We start from the raw sequence: 23245 nt of genomic DNA on the forward strand, positions 1-23245 counted from the left end.
TTTTTACTTAATATAAAAAGCTAAATATAAATGCTGTGTTTAATGATCAGTTTGTGTAAAATTACCGTGCTGAATTACCTTAATTGAGAAATTTAAAAATTGAACAGTATTTTGTATCATTAACATTCCAAAGAATCAACTCATTGTCAGTGGAGAGAATGTAGAGCTGGGTTAGGGCTAGGAAGGAGTCATCATGCTTTGACATGGCATTTGGTTGTTTTGTCTACTTTTATGTTTCATCAAGCCTGGGGAAGGCTACACATAAAATTGTTGATAAGTTCAAATCTGTGTGTCCATTTCATAGGTTTGAAGTTTCTGGTTTTATATAAAAATTGCTCTGAGTTCAGCTGTCCTTTTTAACATGGAAGGTTTAATTTAAAACAGCGTGTGTGTAAGAGAGAATTTCTCATTCTAAATAGACAGCAGACATGATATATTACAATTGTCAATATATCAATTATTTTCTGGTTTTAAAAATTTGGATGATACATAGCTTGCATCTTCATGGTACTTTTTTTTTTTTTTAAGTTTATTTATTTTGAGAGAGAGAGCACAAGCAGGGGAGGGGCAGAAAGGGGGAAACAGAGAATCTCAAGCAGGTTCCTGTCAGTGCGGAGCCCGACGTAGGGCTCGAACCCATGAACCGCGAGATCATAACCTGAGCCAAGATCAAGAGTTGGATGCCCAACTGTTTGAGCCACCCAGGAGTCCACTTTGTGGTACTTTTTAAGTCAAATTATGTTTCAGAATCGTACAAGTTAATTCATCCTGAAGTTTCATTTTTAAGAATGTCTGCTCAATAAGTCAAATTTTTGGAAAGGAGTGGACAAAATTATCCTTTCTGGATTCTATGATTGTCCATATAGAAAATCCAAGAGAATCAATGGACAAACCATTAAAATTGGTAAGAGTTCATGGTTGTCGGATACAAGCTCAACATACAGAAATCAGGGGGTGCTTTAATCACAGCTTTTAGAAAATAGAAAAAAATTGCCATTCTCAGTAGTAATAAAAAATATAGATGATCTAGGGATAAATAAACCTAATAAAGATATATAAGGACTTTATGTAGAAAGTTATAAAATTCTTTGAAAGATATAAAGAAATATATACATATAATATGTTTATATAAATGTAATGTTTTTATTTTATTTTTTATTTTTGAGAGAGACTGCATGAGTGGAGGAAGGGCGGAGAGAGTGAAGGAAACAGAATCTGAAGCAGGCTCCAGGCTCTGAGACTGACACGGGGCTCAAACTCACAGCCTGTGAGATTATGACCTGAGCCAAAGTCGGACGCTTAACCGACTGAGCCACTCTGGCACCCGTTTAGATAAATATAAATGGAGAGAGATACCATGTTCATGGTGAAGAAAACTTTAATGTTCTAAAGATGTCATTTTTCCCATATTAATGCATAAACTCAGTGCATTTCTAATTACTATTTTTTTAACTTAAAAAATTTTTTTTTAATATTTATTTATTTTTGAGAGACAGAGCATGAACAGAGAAGGGGCAGAGAAAGAGAGGGAGACACAGAATCCAAAGCAGGCTCCAACCTCTGAGCTGTCAGCACAGAGCCCGATGTGGGGCTCAAACCCATGAACTGAGCTGAAGTTGGATGCTCAACCAACTGGGCCACTCAGTTGCCCCTTAAGTTTTTTAATGTTTATTTTATTTTTCAACGTTTTTTTTTTTTTTTTTTAATTTATTGTTGGGACAGAGAGAGACAGAGCATGAACGGGGGAGGGGCAGAGAGAGAGGGAGACACAGAATCGGAAACAGGCTCCAGGCTCCGAGCCATCAGCCCAGAGCCCGACGCGGGGCTCGAACTCACGGACCGCGAGATAGTGACCTGGCCGAAGTCGGACGCTTAACCGACTGCGCCACCCAGGCGCCCCAATGTTTATTTTATTTTTGAGAGAGGGACAGACAGAATGTTAATGGGGGAGGGGCAGAGAGAGGGAGACACAGAATCTGAAGCAGGCTCCAGGCTCAGCTGTCAGCACAGAGCCCAACATGGGGCTCAAACTCACAAACCATGAGATATGACCTGAGCTGAAGTTGGTGCTTAACTGGCTAAGCCACCCAGGCACCCCAGTGCATTTTTAATTAAAATCCCAACAGGACTTTTTTTTTTTTTACCCCAGAGAACTTGAAAACATTTTAATTTTAACATTAATATGGAAATATGAAAGTATGCAAGACAGAGTACTTTCCCTGCCAAGTATCAAGGCATATTAACAAGCTGTAGTAAATAAATATATAGACTGTTCAACAGAATGAAATCCAGATCCATCTGCTCATGAACAGATAGCAGCCTGCTTAAGATAGAATATTATAAATCAGTAGAAAAAATGATGTACTATTCAATAAATTTTTGCTGAGATTAATAGCTCTTTATACAGTACAAATAAAACTTTGATTCAGCTTCACATAGTACATACAGTTTCATTCCAAATGATTAAAGACTTACACACAGGGGAGAGATAAAAAAGAAAACCTAAAACTATTAAACATATAGGAAAACAGGTTTAGAAGCTCAAGGATAGTGAAAGATTTAAGAAAACTATAAACCATAAGAGATTGCTAAATTTGATTACATGAAACGAAATACACCATGCGATAAAAGAAACCATAAATGTATGTTAAAAGACAAGTAACAGTTTGAGAGAAGGCATTTACATAATTCAGACAAACAGTTGCTATCCAGAATATATAAAGAACCCCTATAGATCCATAAAAACAAATAAATGGCCCAGTGGGAAAAGGAAAATGGACAGAAAACATGAATGAGCAGTTTACAGAAGAGGCAGTCTGAATGGCCAGCAACACATGCACATGCTCAGGAAGTGCAAATGAGCACAGCCATGAGGTAGGATTTCTCTCCTGTCTGATAGCAAGTGTTGCTTGGACAGTTAACACGGGTGAGGGAAAAAGACATTCTTACATGTTGCTCAGGGAAGGAGGATGGTGCATGGCTACAACCACTTTTGAGAATATTTGGCAATATTTGGTAAAATGGAAAATGTTTATATCCTTTGGCCCAGCAAGTCCATGTGTGTGAATAAGCCTAAAGAATTGTTGCTTGTGTGCACTAGAATCTAGAATGATCATCACTCCAGTCTTTATAATGGTAAAAGGCTGGAAACATTTAAGTGTCCATCATTATGGAGATCAGTAAATCAAATATACTGTGTTTGTATAATGAGTCTTTAAAAGGGATAAATAAGATATGAAAATAATAAAGTGAATTGTAGAAATCTATAATGGTTAATATACCTATAGACTTTGCTATAAGTATCTGTAAACAAATAAAAAATACACTTACAGGAAGGCCACATACCAGCTTTATGGTAGTGGTTTGGCAGGTTAGATGTGGGATTGGGACTTGGGGTTGTTGATAAAGAGGATTCAGTGTTACCTATAATTTTTATTACTATTTTATTTAAAAAAAAATTTTTTTTTTAACGTTTATTTATTTTTGAGACAGAGAGAGACAGAGCATGAACGGGGGAGGGGCAGAGAGAGAGGGAGACACAGAATCGGAAGCAGGCTCCAGGCTCTGAGCCATCAGCCCAGAGCCCGACGCGGGGCTCGAACTCAGGGACCGTGAGATCGTGACCCGGGCCGAAGTCGGACGCTTAACCGACTGAGCCACCCAGGCGCCCCTATTACTATTTTAAAGCCCAGAATCCGATATGATCACTTGCTAATGGTTCTAAATTTTAATATAGGAATATGGATGTTTGCTTTATTTGTGCTTTTTTGTATCTTTTATTAAGTATAAGAACTGTTTAAATATAGTTGGATATGAGGTATTATTTTCAAAATAAGCTAAATTTAATTTTTATTTTAATTCTTCTTGCCATTAAGTACTAAAATGTAGAGGAACAAATGACATTTTTGTACTGTATTTTCAGTGATGCCAATTGGTGGAAAGGAGAAAATCACAGAGGAACAGGACTCTTCCCATCTAATTTTGTAACAACTAATTTAAACATAGAGTCTGAGGCAGGTAAGTTAAATTTTAAGGGTGAAGAGTAAATCTATTAAAATTTTTTACATTTGAAGTTTACGGTTTAGTTTGTTTGTTTTAAGTAATTTCTACACCAAACGTGGGGCTTGAACTGACAACCCTGAGATCAAGAGTCAGATGGTCTACCGACTAAGCCAGGCAGGTGCCCTGGTTCAATTTTGAATACAAAGTAGATTGGCATTTAACTCTTGTTTTAAATTATTTATAGACACTACAGTTTAGCTTACTTCTTAACAAGTTAAGGGGTTAATTTATCCCAGGTCATTTCCAAGAATTATTTTATTTTATTTTAAACCCTTTGAGAATTAATGTACATAGTTACATAGAAGGCATAAAACAATCTGTGATGACCATGTAAATATTTAAATCAGCATAATTATGGTTTAAGAGACAGTGTGTGTCAGTTCAGTGTAGAATATGGATTTTATTCATCACTGAACCATAGTACTGAAGGGAGTAGGTGGCATGGTGGGGGGCTGGTTGACAAGTGCCAAGTGTGATTACAAGGGTTAGGAGTACTCCTAAATTTTAGACTTTTCCTCACCTTGATATGATCAGGGAACTTGGGACCTTGAAGCAATAATACAGCAGTATAATTAAGACTGTAGGTTCCTGCTTCAGATCTTCTGTCAACCATGCAGAGAAAGCTTCCATTTGTTACACAGGCAGGAAGGTGGGGGGGGATCTGAATGTAAAGAACAGCTGACAGAGACAAAGACAGTGCACGAGCTGGGTAGGGGCAGAGAGAGAGACACACACACACACACAATCCAAAGCAGGCTCCAGGCTCTGAGCTGTGAGTACAGAGCCTGACGCGGGGCTCGAACTCACAAACCGTGAGATTATGACCTGAGCTGAAGTTGGACTCTCAACCAGCTGAGCCACCCAGGCTCCTCTTGAGTACTCATTTATTAGGTATTGTGCAAAGTCCTTGGCTTGCACTATTTCATTTAATCCTCACAAGTCTGTGAGATAGGTACTTTTGTTACCCCATTTTACAGATAAAGAAACCGAGGCTGAGGGTTTATGAGGTTAGTAGGTGCTAGAGCCATGATTCTAAAGTCTGGTCTGCTCTTAGATGTACTTAAACTGACTTGTGGGACATGTCAGTGCTAGTCTGTATTATCAGTTTTAGGGAAAAAACTTAAATTGTGAAAGCTCTGTGCATTGTGTGTAATATCATCTTTGTATGGAGTGATGGCATTCAGTTAAAGTTGAAAGATGTAAAGACTCATTTAAAGACTGAGCACTTTGCCTGTATTTGTACTTTTTATTCCTGTAAACTAAGTAGTTGTGAAAATTGGAGGCACTGTTTTTAATAACTTGGTGAGACCATACTCAGGGGATCCTACATAGAAATTTCCTGTTGGCATAGGCTGGAGAGATTGAGCTGTGGTTTTAAAAGTAAAAAATACTCTGGCTTTTCAGTACATCCTCATGTTATATTGAGCTGTGCTCCTTAGGACCTGTTTGAAAGTTAGCCACACATTTGAAGTAAGCAGCTGTCAGGACTCAAAAATCCTTTGGTTATAGAGATTTTTCTTTTTTCTGGGGGGGGGGGGGTATTTATACATTTTCTTGGAAACCTTATATACTCTTCAGAGAGAACACAGTGTCTTCAATGTGGCCTACAGAGCACAGAGATTTTTGGATTAGGGGCAAGGTAGGTTTTATTGTAATTTTATTATCAAAATTTATTAAAATACAGTACATTATAGCAGCACTCTAGTGAACATTTAAATAGTTTTCTGGATATGTATGTTTATGAATTATCTTTTAACCTTCTCTTTATGAAAGGCGTTTTTTTTTTTTTTCCATTGCTTTAAAACTATTATCAAAGTGGGGCGCCTGGGTGGCTCAGTCAGTTGGGCGTCCGACTTCGGCTCAGGTCATGATCTTGCAGTTCACAAGTTGGAGCCCGGTGTTGGGCTCTGTGCTCAGAGCCTGGAGCCTGCTTTCGATTCTGTGTCTCTGTCCCTCTGCCCTGCCCCGCCCCGCCCCGCCCCCCTCACACTCTGTCTCTGTCTCTCTCAAAAATAAATAAATATTAAAAAAAATTTTTTTAACCTATTATCAAAGTTAGGTTTAAATTGGATATTTTTTTCTTATTGTGAAGATGAAATCAAGTGTTTTTTTGTTCATATGGGAAATACATTTTTATAGCAAGGAAAGTGTACTGAAGGAGCTCATATATTTGACTCTAACCCTAGTGTTAAAAACACTCAGTTTTTCAGAAAATGCCTATAATGACAGTTCCCGTTAATATTGCTCACTTGTTCCACTAGAAGGTAAGTTCCATTGGGGCAGAGATTCTGGTCTGTTTTATTCACTCTGTATATCCAATGCCTAAAACAATACCTGACACATAGTAGTAAGGGCTAATAAATGTCTGTGGCATGAGTGGATGAACACATGAAATAATGTATGTTACTTATGAAATGTGATGACTGAAGAGTTCCTTTTTTTTTTTTTCTTACGGATAATCACAGGCTACTTATATATTAGTAACTAAAATACCAAAGTAAATGCTGAGGAACTTAAAGTTTACTTTGTTTCCATAGCAGCTGTGGACAAATTGAATGTAATTGATGAGGAGGAGGAGGAAGTTAAGAAATCAGAGCCTGAGCCTGTTTATATAGATGAGGTAGAGTTCTTCTTTTGTTTAATAGTTAAACTATCATTACTTTAAAATCTATTATCCTTGAGAATACTTGGAAAGAGTAATTTTTATGTTCATTGAAATGAAAGCTTTTGCGTTTTTAAAGTGCCCATTTACTTTTTTAGGATAAGATGGATAGAGCCCTGCAGGTACTCCAGAGTATAGATCCAACAGATTCAAAACCAGACTCCCAAGACCTCTTGGATTTAGAAGGTACTTAATGAGTGTTAGGGATTACTTCATTGTCATTTAATATTTTAGTTATTTATAATGTCTTAAATATCTTCTGCTTTGTGTTTGCTTCTATAAATTAGAACTCTCTCTCTGGTGGAAAACAGACAAGTATAGTAAAATAGTAAATATATGATTTGGAAGATGTTGTTACAAACCTGCCTATCCTGTTCAAGAAGGAAGTCTTTGTTTTTCTGTAAACCCACCAGGGACACTGGATGAAGAGATTTGCAATCCGAAAAAGGACAGAATTAAGAATAAGAACATATTAAATTAATTAAATTAAAATTTTAGCAATTCTTATTTCTCTTTTAATTCTCTTGTATCATGATTTTAAAGGGCGAAATTATATATGGTCTGTGTTAATTTTGTAATGTAGTCATTTGATGCATGCTGTGTCCTTTTAATCCCCAGAAATTTGAAACAATTAAAACAAATGTTTTTATGCCTTTTTTTAATCCTTTAATCAGAAAAATCTCTGATAAATGGATAAATCTTCTTAAATCTTTTTGTAGAATAAAGTCTAATTATAAATACAGGATACTACTCTATTCATTGTATCAGTGTTTACATTTGGAAATGCACAAAATGTTTGATTTTGAAATGGCTTAAATACATGAAAAAGTTCACATCTAATCTGTACATAATTATATATTTTATACATTGTGACTCAAGTTAATATACGTAGCTAATAATAGTTTTCCAGATTTTAAGATAACTCCAGATTTCATAGTCTGTAATGTTAGCACTTACTTGGTGGGACATGGTGGGATTTCTCTTTTGATTATGACTTTGCCTTTGGTGGTATGATATTAATATTGGTGATGAACAGTATTAAAATTAGGTCTTTCATAGTCGTTTCTCTAGCATAAATTTCATTTTCTTTGTATTATGCATGGTGTTGTATATTGGTGTGGTCCATTGTCAAAAGCTTTTGAAATTGACTTAAACTGGTTTAAGCTTCAAGATTCAAAAGTATTTTTGTATTTACAGATATCTGCCAACAGATGGGTCCAATGATAGATGAAAAACTTGAAGAGATTGATCGGTGAGATTCTTTGTTAAGGGAATAACAAGTATAATTTTCTTTTGATTACTTGTTTTTTGGCAAAATTTTAGACTGAGTTTTGTGGAACTGTTCAATCTGTTGAAATTGTTTCTCAGTTTCCAAAACTCTTACAAGTGAATAGTAAGGTGGTACTTTTTATTTTGGTAGCAGTTTTCTTCCATGGCCATATAGTATACGTAGAATTGTGGTCTCTTGCTCTTATGGTGCCAACTTTCATTTTCTTACTTGAACTGGAATTGAGGGATAATGAGGAATGAGGAATAAAAACTGAATAGAGCACAGATTGAGAACTGGGATCTTGGGCAAGCATTGTCTTACTCCGTGATGAGAAGTAGTATTTGTAAATCTTTCAAATGAAATTTCCCTTGGGTTTGTGAAGCTAACTCCAGTCCACATACCTCTCCTCATTTTTCTCCCTTGTATTTCTGTTACCTTTTAATCTCCTTATTCCATGTAGTCTTACTCTTCCTTAGAAACAGCAACAGCACTGAAGGATAGACTATCAGCATTTGGAACTTTTCATTGATTTTTGCCTCCTGTGGTTCCTCAGAGCTTTCTATCTGAAGTCTCAGGGAGAACCTATGGTGAATGGAAGACAAGGACAAGGCTTTAGTGTTCCATTGTCATCCCTTTCTGGAATCTGTTTATTGAACTACAGTATAAAACTGCACAAAAAGAACAGGAACTACTTCTTATCTGCGTTTACCAGAGAAGGGTAATAGCAGCAAGATTTTTTCTAGTCACTGAAGACTATAATCTGTTTCCATGAGACATTTTTTATAAATTCCTTATATCTTCTACAGAAATGAAAAATAAATACCCATCAAAAATTAATGAAATGATGGTGGTAGTTTCATCATATTTTTATTTTGGAAAAAGCATTAAATGTCTACTTAACACATCTCCTATTTTTATTTCAGTGCAAGGGTGTTAATGGTCAGTGAATAATAAAACTGGAGAGGATTAAAAAGAAAAATGTCAGGGGCGCCCAGGTGGCTCAGGGTTAAGTGTCTGCATCTTGATTTTGGCTCTGATTATGATCTCATGGTTCATGGATTTGAGTCACATGGGGCTCTGTGCTGGCGGAGCTGAGTGTGGTTGGAATTCTCTTTCCCTGCCCCTCTCCCACTTGCATGTGCTGTCTCTCAAAAATAAATAAACTTACAAAAGAAGAAAAAAAGAAGAAAAATTCCAGTATTACCTTAGGTGTGGCTAGGAGTACAATTATCATAAACCTTTCTGGACCTTAAAAATAGTCCATAATCTTTAACCCAGTAAATTCAGGCCCATACTAAGTATACAGGGACATACGCAAAGATTTAACTCTTATTCTTCACAGTATTATTGAAATTAGGTTTGTAGCAACCAAGTTGGCAGTAACTAAAATGTCTTTAAGTGTGAGATTGATTTAAAAATAATTACATCCATACATTCTACAATAAAAAGCATTATCATTGATAAATATCTATTGATTATAGAAAGATATCATACTATGTAATGAAAAAGCAGAGGATATGACAGTATATATAATCTTTTTTTTTATCGATAAAAGGAATATTTTCAAAGGAAAAGGTCTAGCACAGTTAAAAATCAGAGTGACCATTTCTGATAGGAGTTAATTTTTTGAGTCATAGCTCACCTGTTAACCAGTTCTCTCTTCAGTTTCAGTTTCTGAGTAGTCCAGCTGGCATTTTCCTTTCCCATGGTCACTGACTACAGATGGCAGCTCTTGTTCTGGAAAACGCTTGCTGTTCTTCAACAAATTTTGACTCTTTATCTTTGTCAGGCATTCAAAGATGAATAAAATACCGTTTTTTCCCTTGACTGGATCACCATCAATTTGTTTTCCCTAATAAAAACAACTTTACTGCCAGAAAAAGAAATTTTACATTTCTTTTCTATCTGTAATTGTTTGGAATGAGATTTTATAGACTTTATCACACTAAGAAATTATGTCAGGCAAACATGTAAATTGACTCCAAAAAAGTTTAGACAGATTTATTGAAGAGATCCATAGTCTGAACTTAACGATATCCCAGACTATTTTAACCTTATTTCCTACTGCCCTCTGAAAATCATTTTCTACCACCGTGATCAAATTGCCCTTTTCATTCTTCCATTGTGTAACCTCACTCCTTTTGCCTGACTTGATTTGCACTGTCCCACTGATCTTAGTCTTCCTTTTTACTTGGGCCTATCCATCCTTCCTCAGGTGCCTGTTTAAGTCCCAGCTTCTCATAAAGCCTTTTCAGTTTACCACAACCCAAGTTAGTCTCCTCCTCCTCCTCCTCTAAACTCTTCTGTTTCCTATAATTTTATATAATTTTGCAGTTATATGCCATCTTATATTGTTTGCTATTTTCCATGTACTTAGCCTTGTCTAATAGATTGCAGTCTCTTTGAAGGAGAGATCCACACCTTCTGCTCCATTTTCTTTGTGATAGTATAGTGTTTGGACACAGTTCAGTAAAAATTTAATTGCTTTGGGGTTATGTCTTGAATCTTTAAAGGTGATTTCTGTGTTCTCCTTGGTGTTTCATCAGTATACTGGGTTATGTGGACCAAATACCCATGGTTAATTCTTAGTCACATATTTGTTAGCATGGACACTAATTTCTCATCCTTTCTGTATGGTTTACAAATGATATCTCTGAAAACAGTTTGACTTGCTGTATATAGTTACACATGGAAGACAGGAAACTGCATCTTTTTGTTTATTTCAGACATAACAGATTATAAGAGAGGAAAGATGAGAAGTCTTAACATGACTCAATCCAGGTCATTTATTTGGTAGCCCTGTGTCTGGTCATCTGCCTCTGCTTCTTGTCTTTTTAGCCTCCTTGTATATATATATAAAAAGAGCTATATTTAATAAATAGGCTTGTGGGTGCCACATGATGTGGCCATTTAATTCATATGAACTTGTCAGTTGCAATGGGAGTTCTTTATTACTCTCCAGGGTAACAGACAAAGTTGTACCAAGTCAGAAGGATTTGAACTAGAGTTCCTTGGGCAAATTTGAGAATGCTCTTACTTGGATTTGTTATTTACACAGTAAGGTATCTGGTTTCACTCCCCTTCTCAAAAGAAACCAACAAACAAGAGTAGTAGAGACTAGTTTATATATACATTGTTTTCATTTGCATTTTCAAGGATAATTATTAGGATTTTTTCATTGGATCCATTAGTGAATATAAGCAAATGAAAATGTGTAATTTTGTTTGTGGTGTGTTTTGATTTCAGTCATATCGTGCTTCAGAGCAGGCTCTGGACCTTGCCTGAGTACTTTCTTTTACTTAGATTTTTAATTAAAGCTTGGGCTTTTCCAAAATTGAGAAATTATTATTCTTTGTACTTGAGATTTCAAGAGAAACCTATAACATGTGAAACAGAATTGTCCTGGCACCAAAATTATGAATTGATTGTATTTTTATGAAGTGTGGAAGGGACTTTCCCTAATATTATGAAGTCATATTAGCCTAGTTATTATGAGAATTCAGTAATTCCTCCTCCCATTTTTCATGATGAATATTTCATTGTATGTAAAGAACCTTTTAAAATATGAATAGAAAACGTGCTAAATTTAAAAAGTAGTTTATGTTCCTAAATACATGCTGAAAAGCATTGAAGAAAATTAAAGTGCTTTTTCTATATCAGGAAGCATTCAGAATTGTCTGAATTGAATGTAAAAGTCTTGGAAGCCCTGGAACTATATAACAGGTTGGTGAATGAAGCACCAGTATATCCAGTCTATTCAAAGCTCCATCCTCCAGCACATTACCCACCTTCATCAGCTGGGGTTCCAATGCAGGTGAGAGTATTTTTGAGCACATTTTTCAAAATGAGGAAAACAGTTTTAAGTTCAAAAAAATGTCTTAAAGCATAATATCAAAATGTCTGTGGTCCATGAATAAAATCATAAAACTCATCTTTTATAGTAAAAAAAAAAAATATGGGCTAAACAATTAGCGTTTGCCAGGAGAAATTAGATATTGATATTTTACAAATAATTTTAGTTCATTTTTAATGTGAACAACGAGATCGTTAAATATATGATGGGAGTTCTGGTTCTTCATTTGCTTTTGTAAATATAAAGCACAAATCCTTTATTTAAAAGTTTAAGTCCTTTGATTTAAGACAATGCTTGACCCATCACAAGTCCTCTCTATGAGATACTGATGCAGTTCCTGTTGCTCAACAAGCAAGATTTACCATTTCTTTTAAAATTTCTCTCAAGATTGGGGCACCTGGGTGGCTCAGTCGGTTAAGCGGCCGACTTCAGCTCAGGTCATGATCTCACGGTCCGTGAGTTCGAGCCCCGCGTCAGTCTCTGTGCTGACTGCTCAGAGCCTGGAGACTGTTTTGGATTCTGTGTCTCCCTCTCTCTCTGACCCTCCCCCATTCATGCTCTCTCTCTCTCTCTCTGTCTCAAAGATAAATAAACGTTAAAAAAAAAATTTCTCTCAAGGTTTATTTGACTTACATGATTAGTGGAAGGCTTATTAGTTAATGAACTTCTTTTATCCTGAGATCATGTTCTCTGTTTTTCCTTTGATGAATGACTTATATTGTCAAAAATTCACGTGTGGCAAGGATATGATGCAGGCCTATAGGTGCAGGGTCCGTAAGCCATTCATGAACAGCTTCTTTTTCCAGTACTTTACACCTTGTCTGTGCTTCCTGCTGAAGTGAATACTTATATTTATAATCATTATCAAGCATTGTGAAGCCTTTTTCAAATTTTACTCAGTTAGCAATTGAATTCAGAATGAATTTGGATGAACAAAATTCATGTTAATTTATGGGAACTGATATGTAAAGGAGTGTGTGAAGGAGACACCAAGGAGAAAAGATAGAATGTGGGTGCATAATCTAGATGACTTGACATGACATAATTAAGTAAAAAAGAATGGTTACTATGGTAACTGTCACATCAGACAAGATGCATTTATCAAATATGCCATGTCCCAAACTTTGGAAAATGGTGAAAGGATCATTATATGTGAGGGTAGAAAGGATTTCTGGGTGCAAAAGACAGCTGGAGTTTATTCAGTAGTGCTTCTGTTTTCAACGAGTTAATTTGCTGCTCCTGTGAAAGTGGAACAAAAAAGAAGTGTCTCCACCATTGTATGATGGAACTGTGTTTTATTTGCTTCTTTGTGTGTCTATAAAGGGTTATTTGTCATTCTTGTATCAGGTTTCTGTGTTTAGTTGCATACTACTTACAATCTGTGTTTTGCTAATAAGCACAACTCAGGGTTTTAAAAAGTTAAGCTTTCTGTCTCTCTGATTTTTCACATAACTTCTTTATATACTATTTATGTATAATAGCATTTAAACTATTCAAAGTTCCTATTCTAATTAGAAGAAAATTCCATAGTAAAAAAGTTGGAGTAACACACCATTAGTTGAATCTGTAAAGGCTACTCAGGAACCCTACACTGCAGCAGAGGTCAGTTCCCAGTCCCAGCTTATTGTCAGTGGATTGTTACATGTTGACAAAGGAAGCGGTATGATTGCAACTACATTAAAGTTGATTTGGCACTTCTAGCATGCTGTTTTCATGTCAGTGGGCTTTCCAAATAGCTTTGTTTATTACGTGGAGTTCAAACTGCCTCCAGAAATCCCCATAACTGTGTAAGTGAACTAAAAACTTGTATGTAGATAAAAAAGAAAACAAAAAACAAATAGCTTTGTTTAAAATTGGAGTGATGATAATCACTGTCTAATATTTATTTATTAAGTATGTGCATTGTTTTGAATGCTGTATTTGGTAGACAGGTCCTTAAAGGAGATACTAACCTGAAAGTTAGGTAGGGCACATGAAATATCCAAAGAGACTTAGACCATTTTGCTATTTCCTGAGGGAGGATACATCTTCTCCTTTACCTAAAAATCATCTTTGCTTTTGTCCTATTTGTTGTAAAGGCAGAAAATAAAGGAGATGTTACTAGAGAGCATCTGCGCCCTGCCCTGATACCATTTATTCTTATCCTCTCAAGTTTCATTCTTAGGAAGGAGTTGAATAAGTCATCCTGGGATGAGGGTGAAGTTCACCATTTGGATGGTGACTTGAAGTGATGATGGGCTGCCCTTCGAGGAGTGTATAGTTTCTTGTGGCTCTGCAGCAAGGCAGGTCACTGAGCAATAGGCAACCTGGATGGACTCCAGCCTGCTGCTGAAAAATATGCCACCTCCTTTCCTTTCAACCTCCCGCAGAATAAAAGAACAACCAAATAAATCACAAATTTCCATAGATTTGGCACTGTAATTTCGAAGCTGTCTACTTTTTGTACTAGGGTAGATAGATTGGTAGAACCAGATTGCTCCCTGAAGAACGGTAACATTTTATTTCATTTAAGTTTTTTAAAGTTTTAAATATGTTAGGCAGATGTTTGGGAAATCAGTGAGTCAACTTTTTCTCTTTGGTTAATAGACATACCCAGTTCAATCGCATGGTGGAAACTATATGGGTCAAAGCCTTCACCAAGTCACTGTGGCCCAAAGCTACAGCCTAGGACCAGATCAGATTGGTCCACTGAGATCTCTGCCTCCAAATGTAAATTCCTCAGTGACAACACAGCCTGCACAGACTCCATATTTAAGGTAAGTTTTGGGGAGCTGTGTTATTTTGTAATTACATACATTAAGGTTTCACACACTTTCATAATGAGAATAAATTGACCTCTTTATAATAATAATAATTGAGATGAAGTTACAGAACTTCCCATTCGTAAACCCATGAAGTCAGAATGGTGCTGCTCTTAGCTTTGATACCTCTACTAAAATGGTACTCCAAACATGGCCTAAAGTCTGGTTCCCTGGGACAAAATAAAGATAACTGTCCCTTACAGGGACCAAGCCCATGATACACTCAGCACTATGCTGTAATCAGCCTCGTAAAGTAGTCCCAGGCATATTGATTTGCATGCATTCCTGAATATCAGAAAACTTTGACTCCCAAGTGTGTGTAAGCTGTGGAACTTGTGGTCTGATTTTTTTATACTAACACTTCTGTTTTGAAAATCATATTTAAATTATTGCCTTCTATTAACTTTGCTTAGCAATACAAAATGTTCATTCAATACAGTCATGGGTAGATGATCTCTAAGGTCTCTTCCCACCCAAATTCCATAAGTATAAACTTTAGATATTAACTGAAAATTAAGTAAACCTGTTCACATTGGTATTTAGTTCGATTAAAATGTAAAATTTTGTTATTCTGTGTAAGACTAGAAATTATGGAGAAAAAAACTGGAGCGGTATAGACATTAATCTTCCTATACTGTAAGCAGTGTATTTGAGTAATTTGAAATTACATATTACAAAGCTTTTTTAAAAAAAAAATGTATGCCATGGTAATTACAAGAACAAGCAGAGTCCTGCAGTTTGGTGTGATTTCTCAACTTGTTCTTTTGTTTGTTTTGGTGTCGTGTTAATAAGTAAACTATAGGTCCAGACTACCTTGAGGGTAGATTCAGGGTCCTGTGTGGATTACACTGTTCGCCTTGCCCTTATTTCAGATTAAGTTAGCAGGGCAGCTCTGAAAGTGTCCTATCAAAGGAAAGTGTAAAGAGTCTGTGAGGAAAAGAGATGGTCTCCTCCATGCTGGATTGAGAGACAGCGTAAGGGAGAATATGGCTGAAGGTGTACTTGAGCGGAGTTCGGTTCTCGTTATAGCTGACCAAGGATACCACTGTGAGAAACACAGTCTGCATCTCCTCAAAAGATTTTTTATATGTTTGCAGTGATAGATTTTGGAGAAAACAAAATTAAATAGGCCATATAATCTTATATTTTGTTTCATTTTTGAGTACTTTCTCCTTACCAAATCTAAAAATTACATTCACAGTGTTGGCTAGTTGGAATAATGAAGTCATAATCGGAACAGCAGAGTTACATAAACTTACAAAGATGGAAAAAGGAATTTTTATTGTCTCATGATTGATCTCTGACCATGACCTTGATAATGCAAAGTAAATCTGGTTTTCTTTTCAAAATTTTGTTTGTAGCACTGGACAAGACACTGTTTCCAACCCTACTTACATGAACCAGAACTCTAACCTTCAATCAGCTGCTGGTACAGCTGCTTACACACAGCAGATGGGGATGTCTGTGGATATGTCATCGTACCGGAACGCTACTTCCAATTTGCCGCAACTGGCAGGCTTTCCGGTGGCGGCTCCCGCTCATTCAGTTGCACAGCAGCAAACAAATTACCATCAGCAGCCTCTTCTTTAGAACAAAGCAAGCATTTTCTCCAAAGCCTTCGTATGTGTATTACTTGACCCAATGATTCAAATCAGAAAATATTTAAAAAATAGTTTTTCTCCACTCAAAAGAACCATGAATAAGTAAAGCACAAAAACTTACCTTACTCTGCTAGGCCATGAAAGGATTTTTTCAGTCCAATTTGTTTGAAGTCAACTTTTGATGAGAGGCAGCTTCAGGTAGCTTCCAGTTAATCCTGTCTTACTTTCAGATCTCTCTACACAAATCTGGACACCCAATCAGTAGCCTTATGACACTGAACAGCAGGAGATAAAATTTTACTTTAAAGAAACCATTAATCCTTAAAATGTCATGATAATTGGGAGCGTACTCAAACCTTTGAATATTTTTTTTGTCTGCATGTTTTTTCAGTATTCCCCACAAACCATTATTTTAAAAGGCGAACTTCCTTTTGGGTGAGCATTTAGCTTGCCAACATATTTCCCTTGGCTCCTTAAATTGCGGTAGTGTTTGCAGTCCTGTCAGTTTTGCTCTCCGGTTATGTTGAGTAATAATTAGCATATAATTGTCGACAGAAGCAAGAGCAGTTTGGAAGGAACAAAGATGTTTTCTGTAGTTAACAGTGAAGACCATATAAATGCAGATATATGATAAAGCATTTAGCTAGTCCCCAGTCCTGCCAGCAGTGAGCTAAGGAATGCCCCATTCCCTGCAGATAAACATTTCTTTTCTAACAAGGCTCCCTTGTACTTAGAATTGCCACTAATGACCTTTTAAAGTGACGTTGGCCATCCTCTAATAAGTGTGGTGTGTGCAGAGATGCTGCATTTTCTTTTTACGGATTACATGTGAATTTGAGCCATGAGACATTCCTAGTAATTTGATGTGATATATCCCAAGCATGAATAATAAGTGTTCTTATTGCTGTGTTGTTTCTTTAAAGAGGCAATTCAAGTACCATTGCTATGCCAGGCTGTTGAAAAATTTGGCCATTGCTTTCAGAGATAATTCTGAGCCTGTGGGATAATAGCAGGCAATAGATTGATAGGGAAGCTATCAAGACAGTTTTTCTGAAGCCTACATTTTATAAATTAGTTTATAGTGCTAATAGATTCCACATACTGTAGGAGTTAGGTAGTAAACCAGTAGGGAATGTTTCCTCCTAAAAATTCATACACTACTGCATCATCTACCACTTTTTAGACAATGGAATAGAAGATGGTGAATACATATGCTTACAGGTACTTGGTACTTAGACTGGGAAAACAAAGGACAGAAGTGGTTACTTGCCTGGAAGCAAGATTTCTAAATTGTTTTTTTAAAGAAAGCCCTTAATCTTTCTGCCAAGGATCCATTTGAAGACAGTGTGCTGGAAATTTTTATCATTTATCTATTTACAGAAATTTAATGATAAGTATGTTCTTTTTTCAAAGAAACTGTCCGAAAATAAAAGTCTACATACTACTTGGTCTACATTTAAAGGAAAAAACAAGCAGTATTTGAAAGCCTAATTTCTGTCATTGTCTCATTTCAGATAGAAGTAGCTGAAAAAGTTTTAACCTTGAGTATGTCACGTTCTTTTTTTCATCCAGTATTTTTCTTCCATGTGAATTCGTTTATACACTTATAAAAAAACTTCTAAAATGGCACCTTATTTTTTTGGAAATGAAACTTCTATTCTTTAAAGAAAAAACATAAAAAGCATTTACGAAGCTGCTCTTGATAATAGTTCATGTTTGCATATATATCGAAAATCTTAACGTTTTTTTCCTCCCAAACAGTATTTAATAAAGTTATTTTATTGTTTCTGTAAATATTTCATGTATAATTGTGTTGTGAATTGTAAAAGCTTAACTCCGCTTAAGTCTTTGAACTAGGAGAAATATGGCACACCCACTAAATTGGGATCAGCCAATTAAGTTCACCAAATGTAGTTTTGGAATAACATAACAGGTGACATGTATATAAATACTGTATATTGGCATTTATCTGTGAAATTTTATACATCCAGAAGTTTCTTCTCCCTCTTAAATTAAAAACAATTTTATTTTGGCCATACTGTAATGAATTTTGTGTTGCAGGTTGTTGATAGTATAAAAATGTTACTAAATCTGTGTACTAAGATGATATTTTTGGTGTTAATAGGAAATAACAGGGTTATTTTTCTTTCTTTTCCATGATCTTATGGGTTATATTTATTTTAAGATCTCTTTATAATTAAATGTTTTCTGCCAAAGGAATTGTCTAATATCAGATTTCTACATTGGGTTCATACTTGCTGTTTTATAAAAAAATAAAAACAACTTCTGCATTTTCATATGAAATCTTGGTACATTAGAAAAAATTTCTGAAAATTTATAATAAAATCACTTTTCATCAATGTAGAATTTCCCTTGGGTGTTAAAATATATGGAGTGGTGGGATATATAAAATAGTTTGGAAAATGTACGGTCTACCAACATTGTCTTGTAATTTGGTAATTTACAAAATTACCTGAATATTAAATAATTACAATATTTATCAATTAGGATTTTAAATTATTTGCAGATACATTGTCATCTGATTCTATTTCAAGTAGTTGATAACTTGACCACATAACAAATTTCACTACATTTTGAAGATGATTATAAAGTTTCACCTTCCAAAATTTTTAAAAATTTATTTTGAATATTAAAAATATTATGGCTTAGATCTTTTAAAAAGTTTTCATTGTAAAAATCATAAGTGTCTGGTCTCTTGACTTCTAGGAGAGGATTTATTGAACTGTTATGAGAAAGCTCAAGTTATTTTTGTAAGTAATAAATTATAAATAATAGAGCACCAACCTATCATGCTTTGTTTCTGTGAAAAGACATTTTTCTTATTTACTTACATCAGTTTTAGTCAGTAAATGAAGGGAGGATTCATTTCTAGGGATTTAATTTTTTTGTTGTTAGTACAATTTAGTTTCTTTTAGAGATTAAAGTTGGGTTTTTTTGTTTTTTTTTTTTACATTTTCCCCAGAAGAATTTTTCTAATTTTACCAAACTAAGTTTGAATTAGAGTTCTCTAAAAACCTTACTGTGTCAAAAAAAAGAAATTATGTAGCTTACATAGTGTAGTGGGAGGGATCGTGTCCCCCCAAAATTCATGTTTGCTTAGAATGTCAGAATGTGACCTTATTTGGAAAAAGAGGTTGCAGATGTTGGAAGTTAAGGACCTTGAGGTGAGATCATTCTGGATTTAAGGCAGCCTTATAAGAAGAGACACCCAGACGCACAAGGTAGACGAGGCATGTAAAGATGGAGCAGAGACTGGAGTGATGCTACCACGGGTCAGTGGTGGCCTGGGGCCGCCACGAGCTGGAGGAAGCATGGAAGGATTCTCCCCCAGAGCCTTCAGAGAGAACACAGCCCTGCTGACCCCCTGATTTCAGATTTCTAGCCTCAACCTGAGAGAGAAGACATTTATGTTGTTTAAAACCACTAAATTTGTTACGGCAGCCCTAGGAATCTAATAAACATAGATAAAGGTATACAGCAAAATCTGAGTCCCAACCATTTCAAACTTCCATAAGAGTGGGTAAGATTGTTGCAGGAGTTCAGAGACAAATGTCTGCAGTCCAGTAGTAGCACTTTTATTATCTTTTCTATATTCTAATGAAATTGCATGGATAAATGAAACTGATCTCTGTCAACCTCATAATCCCATTTTACTGGTATTTTTTTTTTTGTTTTGTTTTACATCACATCTCAATAATTCCTTATGTCAGAGATGGTAACAAGATTATAATTTATGACTATCCACTCTTCTGTCCATCTTGAGTAGTGAGTATTGAATGAAAAGGAGAACTGTTCAAAGGCAAGCAGACAAACAGAAGACACAAAACTGGTGGATGGGTATTTCCCACAAAGATTACTAAAGAATGGAATTTGGTCTTCTTATTGTACACCATTTCATATCCTGATGAGGAAAATAAAGGCTTTCCAATACTTTTACAGCAAGTCAGTGACCTCTACTGATCACCTTTTCGTCTAGGGAGCCATCTCCCTTTTTTAAGATACTGAGGTGAACTCACATAAAATAGCCGTTTAAAGTAAACAATTCAGTATCATTTAGTACATTTACAACGTTGTGCAACCACTACCTCTAGTTCCAGAATGAGACCTTTTGTGTCTGCTTTCATGTACCATATGTCTTTTGAGGTTCATCTCCACATGTACCACAGTATATAAGGTTCATATATCAGTTCATCCATACCTCTGTTGATGGATACTTGGGTTGTTTTCATCTTTTGGTTATTGTGAATAGTACTGCTATGAATATGTGTGTATATGTATTTGAGTACTATTTTCAGTTCTTTTGGATATATACCTAGGAGTGGAATTGGTGGGTCATGTGGTAATTCTGTGTTTAATTTCTTGAGGAATTGTCAAAATTCCAAAGCTGAGCCATTCATTTTATATTCCCACCAGCAATGCAGGAGAGTTCCAATTTCTCTGTGTCCTCACCAGCACTTATTTTTAATTTTAAAAAATCATAGCCATCTTAGTAGATGTGAAGTGGTACCTCTTTGTGATTTTTATCTCCATTTCCTCAATGACTAATGATGTTGAGCATCATTCATGCTTTTTGTCCACTGTATATCCTCTTTGGAGAAATGTCTATGTAAATCCTTTGCTTATTTTTTAACTGGGTTGTCTCTTTGTTGTATTGTAAGAGTTCTTAATATATACTGGATACTAAACCTGTACTAGATACATTATTTCAAATATTTTCTACCATTCTGTAGGTTGTCATTTTACTTTCTTGATGATGTTCTTTGATTTACAAAGTTTTTAATTTTGATGACATCCAGTTTATGTATTTTTTTCTTTTGTTGCTCCTGCAAAGAGTCCATTTCAAATCCAAGTCATGAAGATTTCCTCCTGTTCTAAGATCTTTATGGTTGTAGCTCTTGTAATTAGGTCATTGATTCACTGTTAGTTAATTTTTATACACGATGTGAGGTAGGGAATCCAACTTCATTCTCTTGCGTATAGATATCCAGTTGTCCCAACACCATTTGTTGAAGACTTATTTTACCAGCTGCTTTTGGACACTGCTATAATTGTAATGCATCAACTCCATAGCTATATGGTTTATAGTCCTGAAAGGTAACAGCGTTGTTCTCATCACTTCTGTCACATACCTAAAGAGGAGTCAGTGCTATCTAGTTAGGAGATAGCTCGCCATGGTGAACAGATATGATAACGGTGTCAGTGTATGTAGAGGTGATTTTCAGTTGTCATAGATTTTTTTTCCCCTCCAAGTAACCAAACAAGAGTGTGAAAAGTGCATTTTTTTTTAAAATTTTAATGTTTATTTTTGAGAGAGACAGAGCATGAGCGGGGGAGGAGCAGAGAGAGAGAGAGAGGGACACACAGAATCTGAAACAGGCTCCAGGCTCTGACCTGTCAACACAGAGCCCCACCCAGGTCTCACCCCCACAAGCTGTGATATCATGACCTGAGCCCAAGTCAGATGTGTCACTGACTGAACCACCCAGGTGCCCCAAAAGCGTATTGTCTAAATAGAAAAATGGGACTTAGGGGGTGCGTGGGTGGCTCAGGCCGTTGAGCAGCCGACTCTTGTTTTCCGCTTGGGTCATGATCCCAGGGTCATGGGATTGAGCCTCATGTCAATGTGGATGTGGAGCCTCATGTAGATGTGGAGCCTGCTTGGGATCCTCTCTCCCTCTCTCTCTGCCCCTCCCCTGCTCATGCTTTTTTTCTCTCAAAATAACATTAAAAAAGAAAAAAATGGGATTTAGAACCCCAGCCAAAAATAATCTTCACCATATTTCTTTCCTTGGGAAACCTTCCCCTCGGGATTTCCACCTACATGTTATTGGTCAGAACTGTCCCAAAAGGCTACCATTAGGAGCCAGTGAGTCTGGGAAGGTGAGTATTTTGCTTTCTAGCCTCTATAAAGAGAGAGGGAGGCAGGGGACAAGATGACTGAGAATGAATATAGAGTGGGCCATGCTATAATCTGCCACAGAGATAGACATGTCCACATGTGTTTACAACCTGGTGTTACTATTTTTGTGCCTGGTAAATAAATTCAAAGTTAAGTTGGTCTATTATTCCATGGTCAAATAAGCTCTTCTTAAGATTCTCTAATATGAGTATACCATAGTTTTTTGTCAATAAGGCTAGATTTAATATATTTGCATCCAACTTAATGATTAAAACTGGGACTTTTTTTTCTAACCTTATGAGATATAGAAAAGATCCTGAAAATGGAGATGGGGATAAAAGCTCCAAACTACTCTTGTCTGTTCTATTTTGAAAAATGAAAAAATTAAAGCTGTATTAGCATTCATTAATGCGTTCGATAACAATTATTATATGCTGGGGATGCTAAGATTTGAATTTCCGAGCCGGAGTTGTATTTGTGGCATTGCCATGCACTAACTAGTTGTATAGTGTCAGACATTGCACTTTGGCTTGATTGAAAACCATACTTGGGTGCCTGGATGGCTCAGTCGGTTAAGCATCTAACTCTTGATTTAGGTTCAGGTCATGATCTCCTGGTTCATGAATTCGAACCTCCACATGGGGCTTAGCGCTGACAGTGCAGGGCCTGCTTGGGATCCCCTCTCTCTCTCCCTCTCTCTCTGCCTCTTCCCCACTTGTGTGCTCTCTCTCACAAAAATAAATAAAAAAAAAAACAAACATTTTCATACACATTGTCACTGAATTCTCTTAACACTTGTTAGGTAGAGAGGTAGGAGAAGAGGGTAAGGTCACACAGCTAGTAAGTGGCAAAGCTGGGATTATAAATCTGGGTCTATCCGATGCTCAAGCATGTGCATTTCTCTACTGGTGTGAAATAATCTGTGTATTGTGGTTGTCAGGTAATACCATGTAATGACTTCCTTTCACATACATCACTGAGATTGATGAGGCCCCTAAGGGCTCACATGGTTACAAAATGCCCTCAGATGTGACAACGCTCCTGTGAGGAACAGCATAATAGTGGCTGGATCAAGT

At 36.1% G+C, this 23245-nt stretch overlaps 1 protein-coding gene across 2 annotated transcripts in view; it reads left to right on the top strand.

Moving 5' to 3' along the window:
* STAM2 (signal transducing adaptor molecule 2) overlaps positions 1-20064 on the top strand; it is a 51374-nt gene extending 31310 nt beyond the window's left edge. Inside the window, exons 8-14 of one of the 2 annotated variants that reach the window (XM_049615647.1) lie at positions 3923-4017; positions 6600-6682; positions 6823-6910; positions 7922-7976; positions 11655-11808; positions 14434-14603; positions 16010-20064. In XM_049615647.1, the coding sequence (XP_049471604.1) occupies positions 3923-4017; positions 6600-6682; positions 6823-6910; positions 7922-7976; positions 11655-11808; positions 14434-14603; positions 16010-16238 (874 nt within the window). In that variant the 3' untranslated portion in view covers positions 16239-20064. The remainder of the gene's footprint in view (positions 1-3922; positions 4018-6599; positions 6683-6822; positions 6911-7921; positions 7977-11654; positions 11809-14433; positions 14604-16009) is intronic. The other variant, XM_049615648.1, reaches the window with a different exon arrangement.
* The last annotated feature ends 3181 nt before the right edge of the window (positions 20065-23245 follow it).

Source organism: Panthera uncia (assembly GCF_023721935.1).
Source record: "Panthera uncia isolate 11264 chromosome C1 unlocalized genomic scaffold, Puncia_PCG_1.0 HiC_scaffold_3, whole genome shotgun sequence".
NCBI lineage: Eukaryota > Metazoa > Chordata > Mammalia > Carnivora > Felidae > Panthera > Panthera uncia.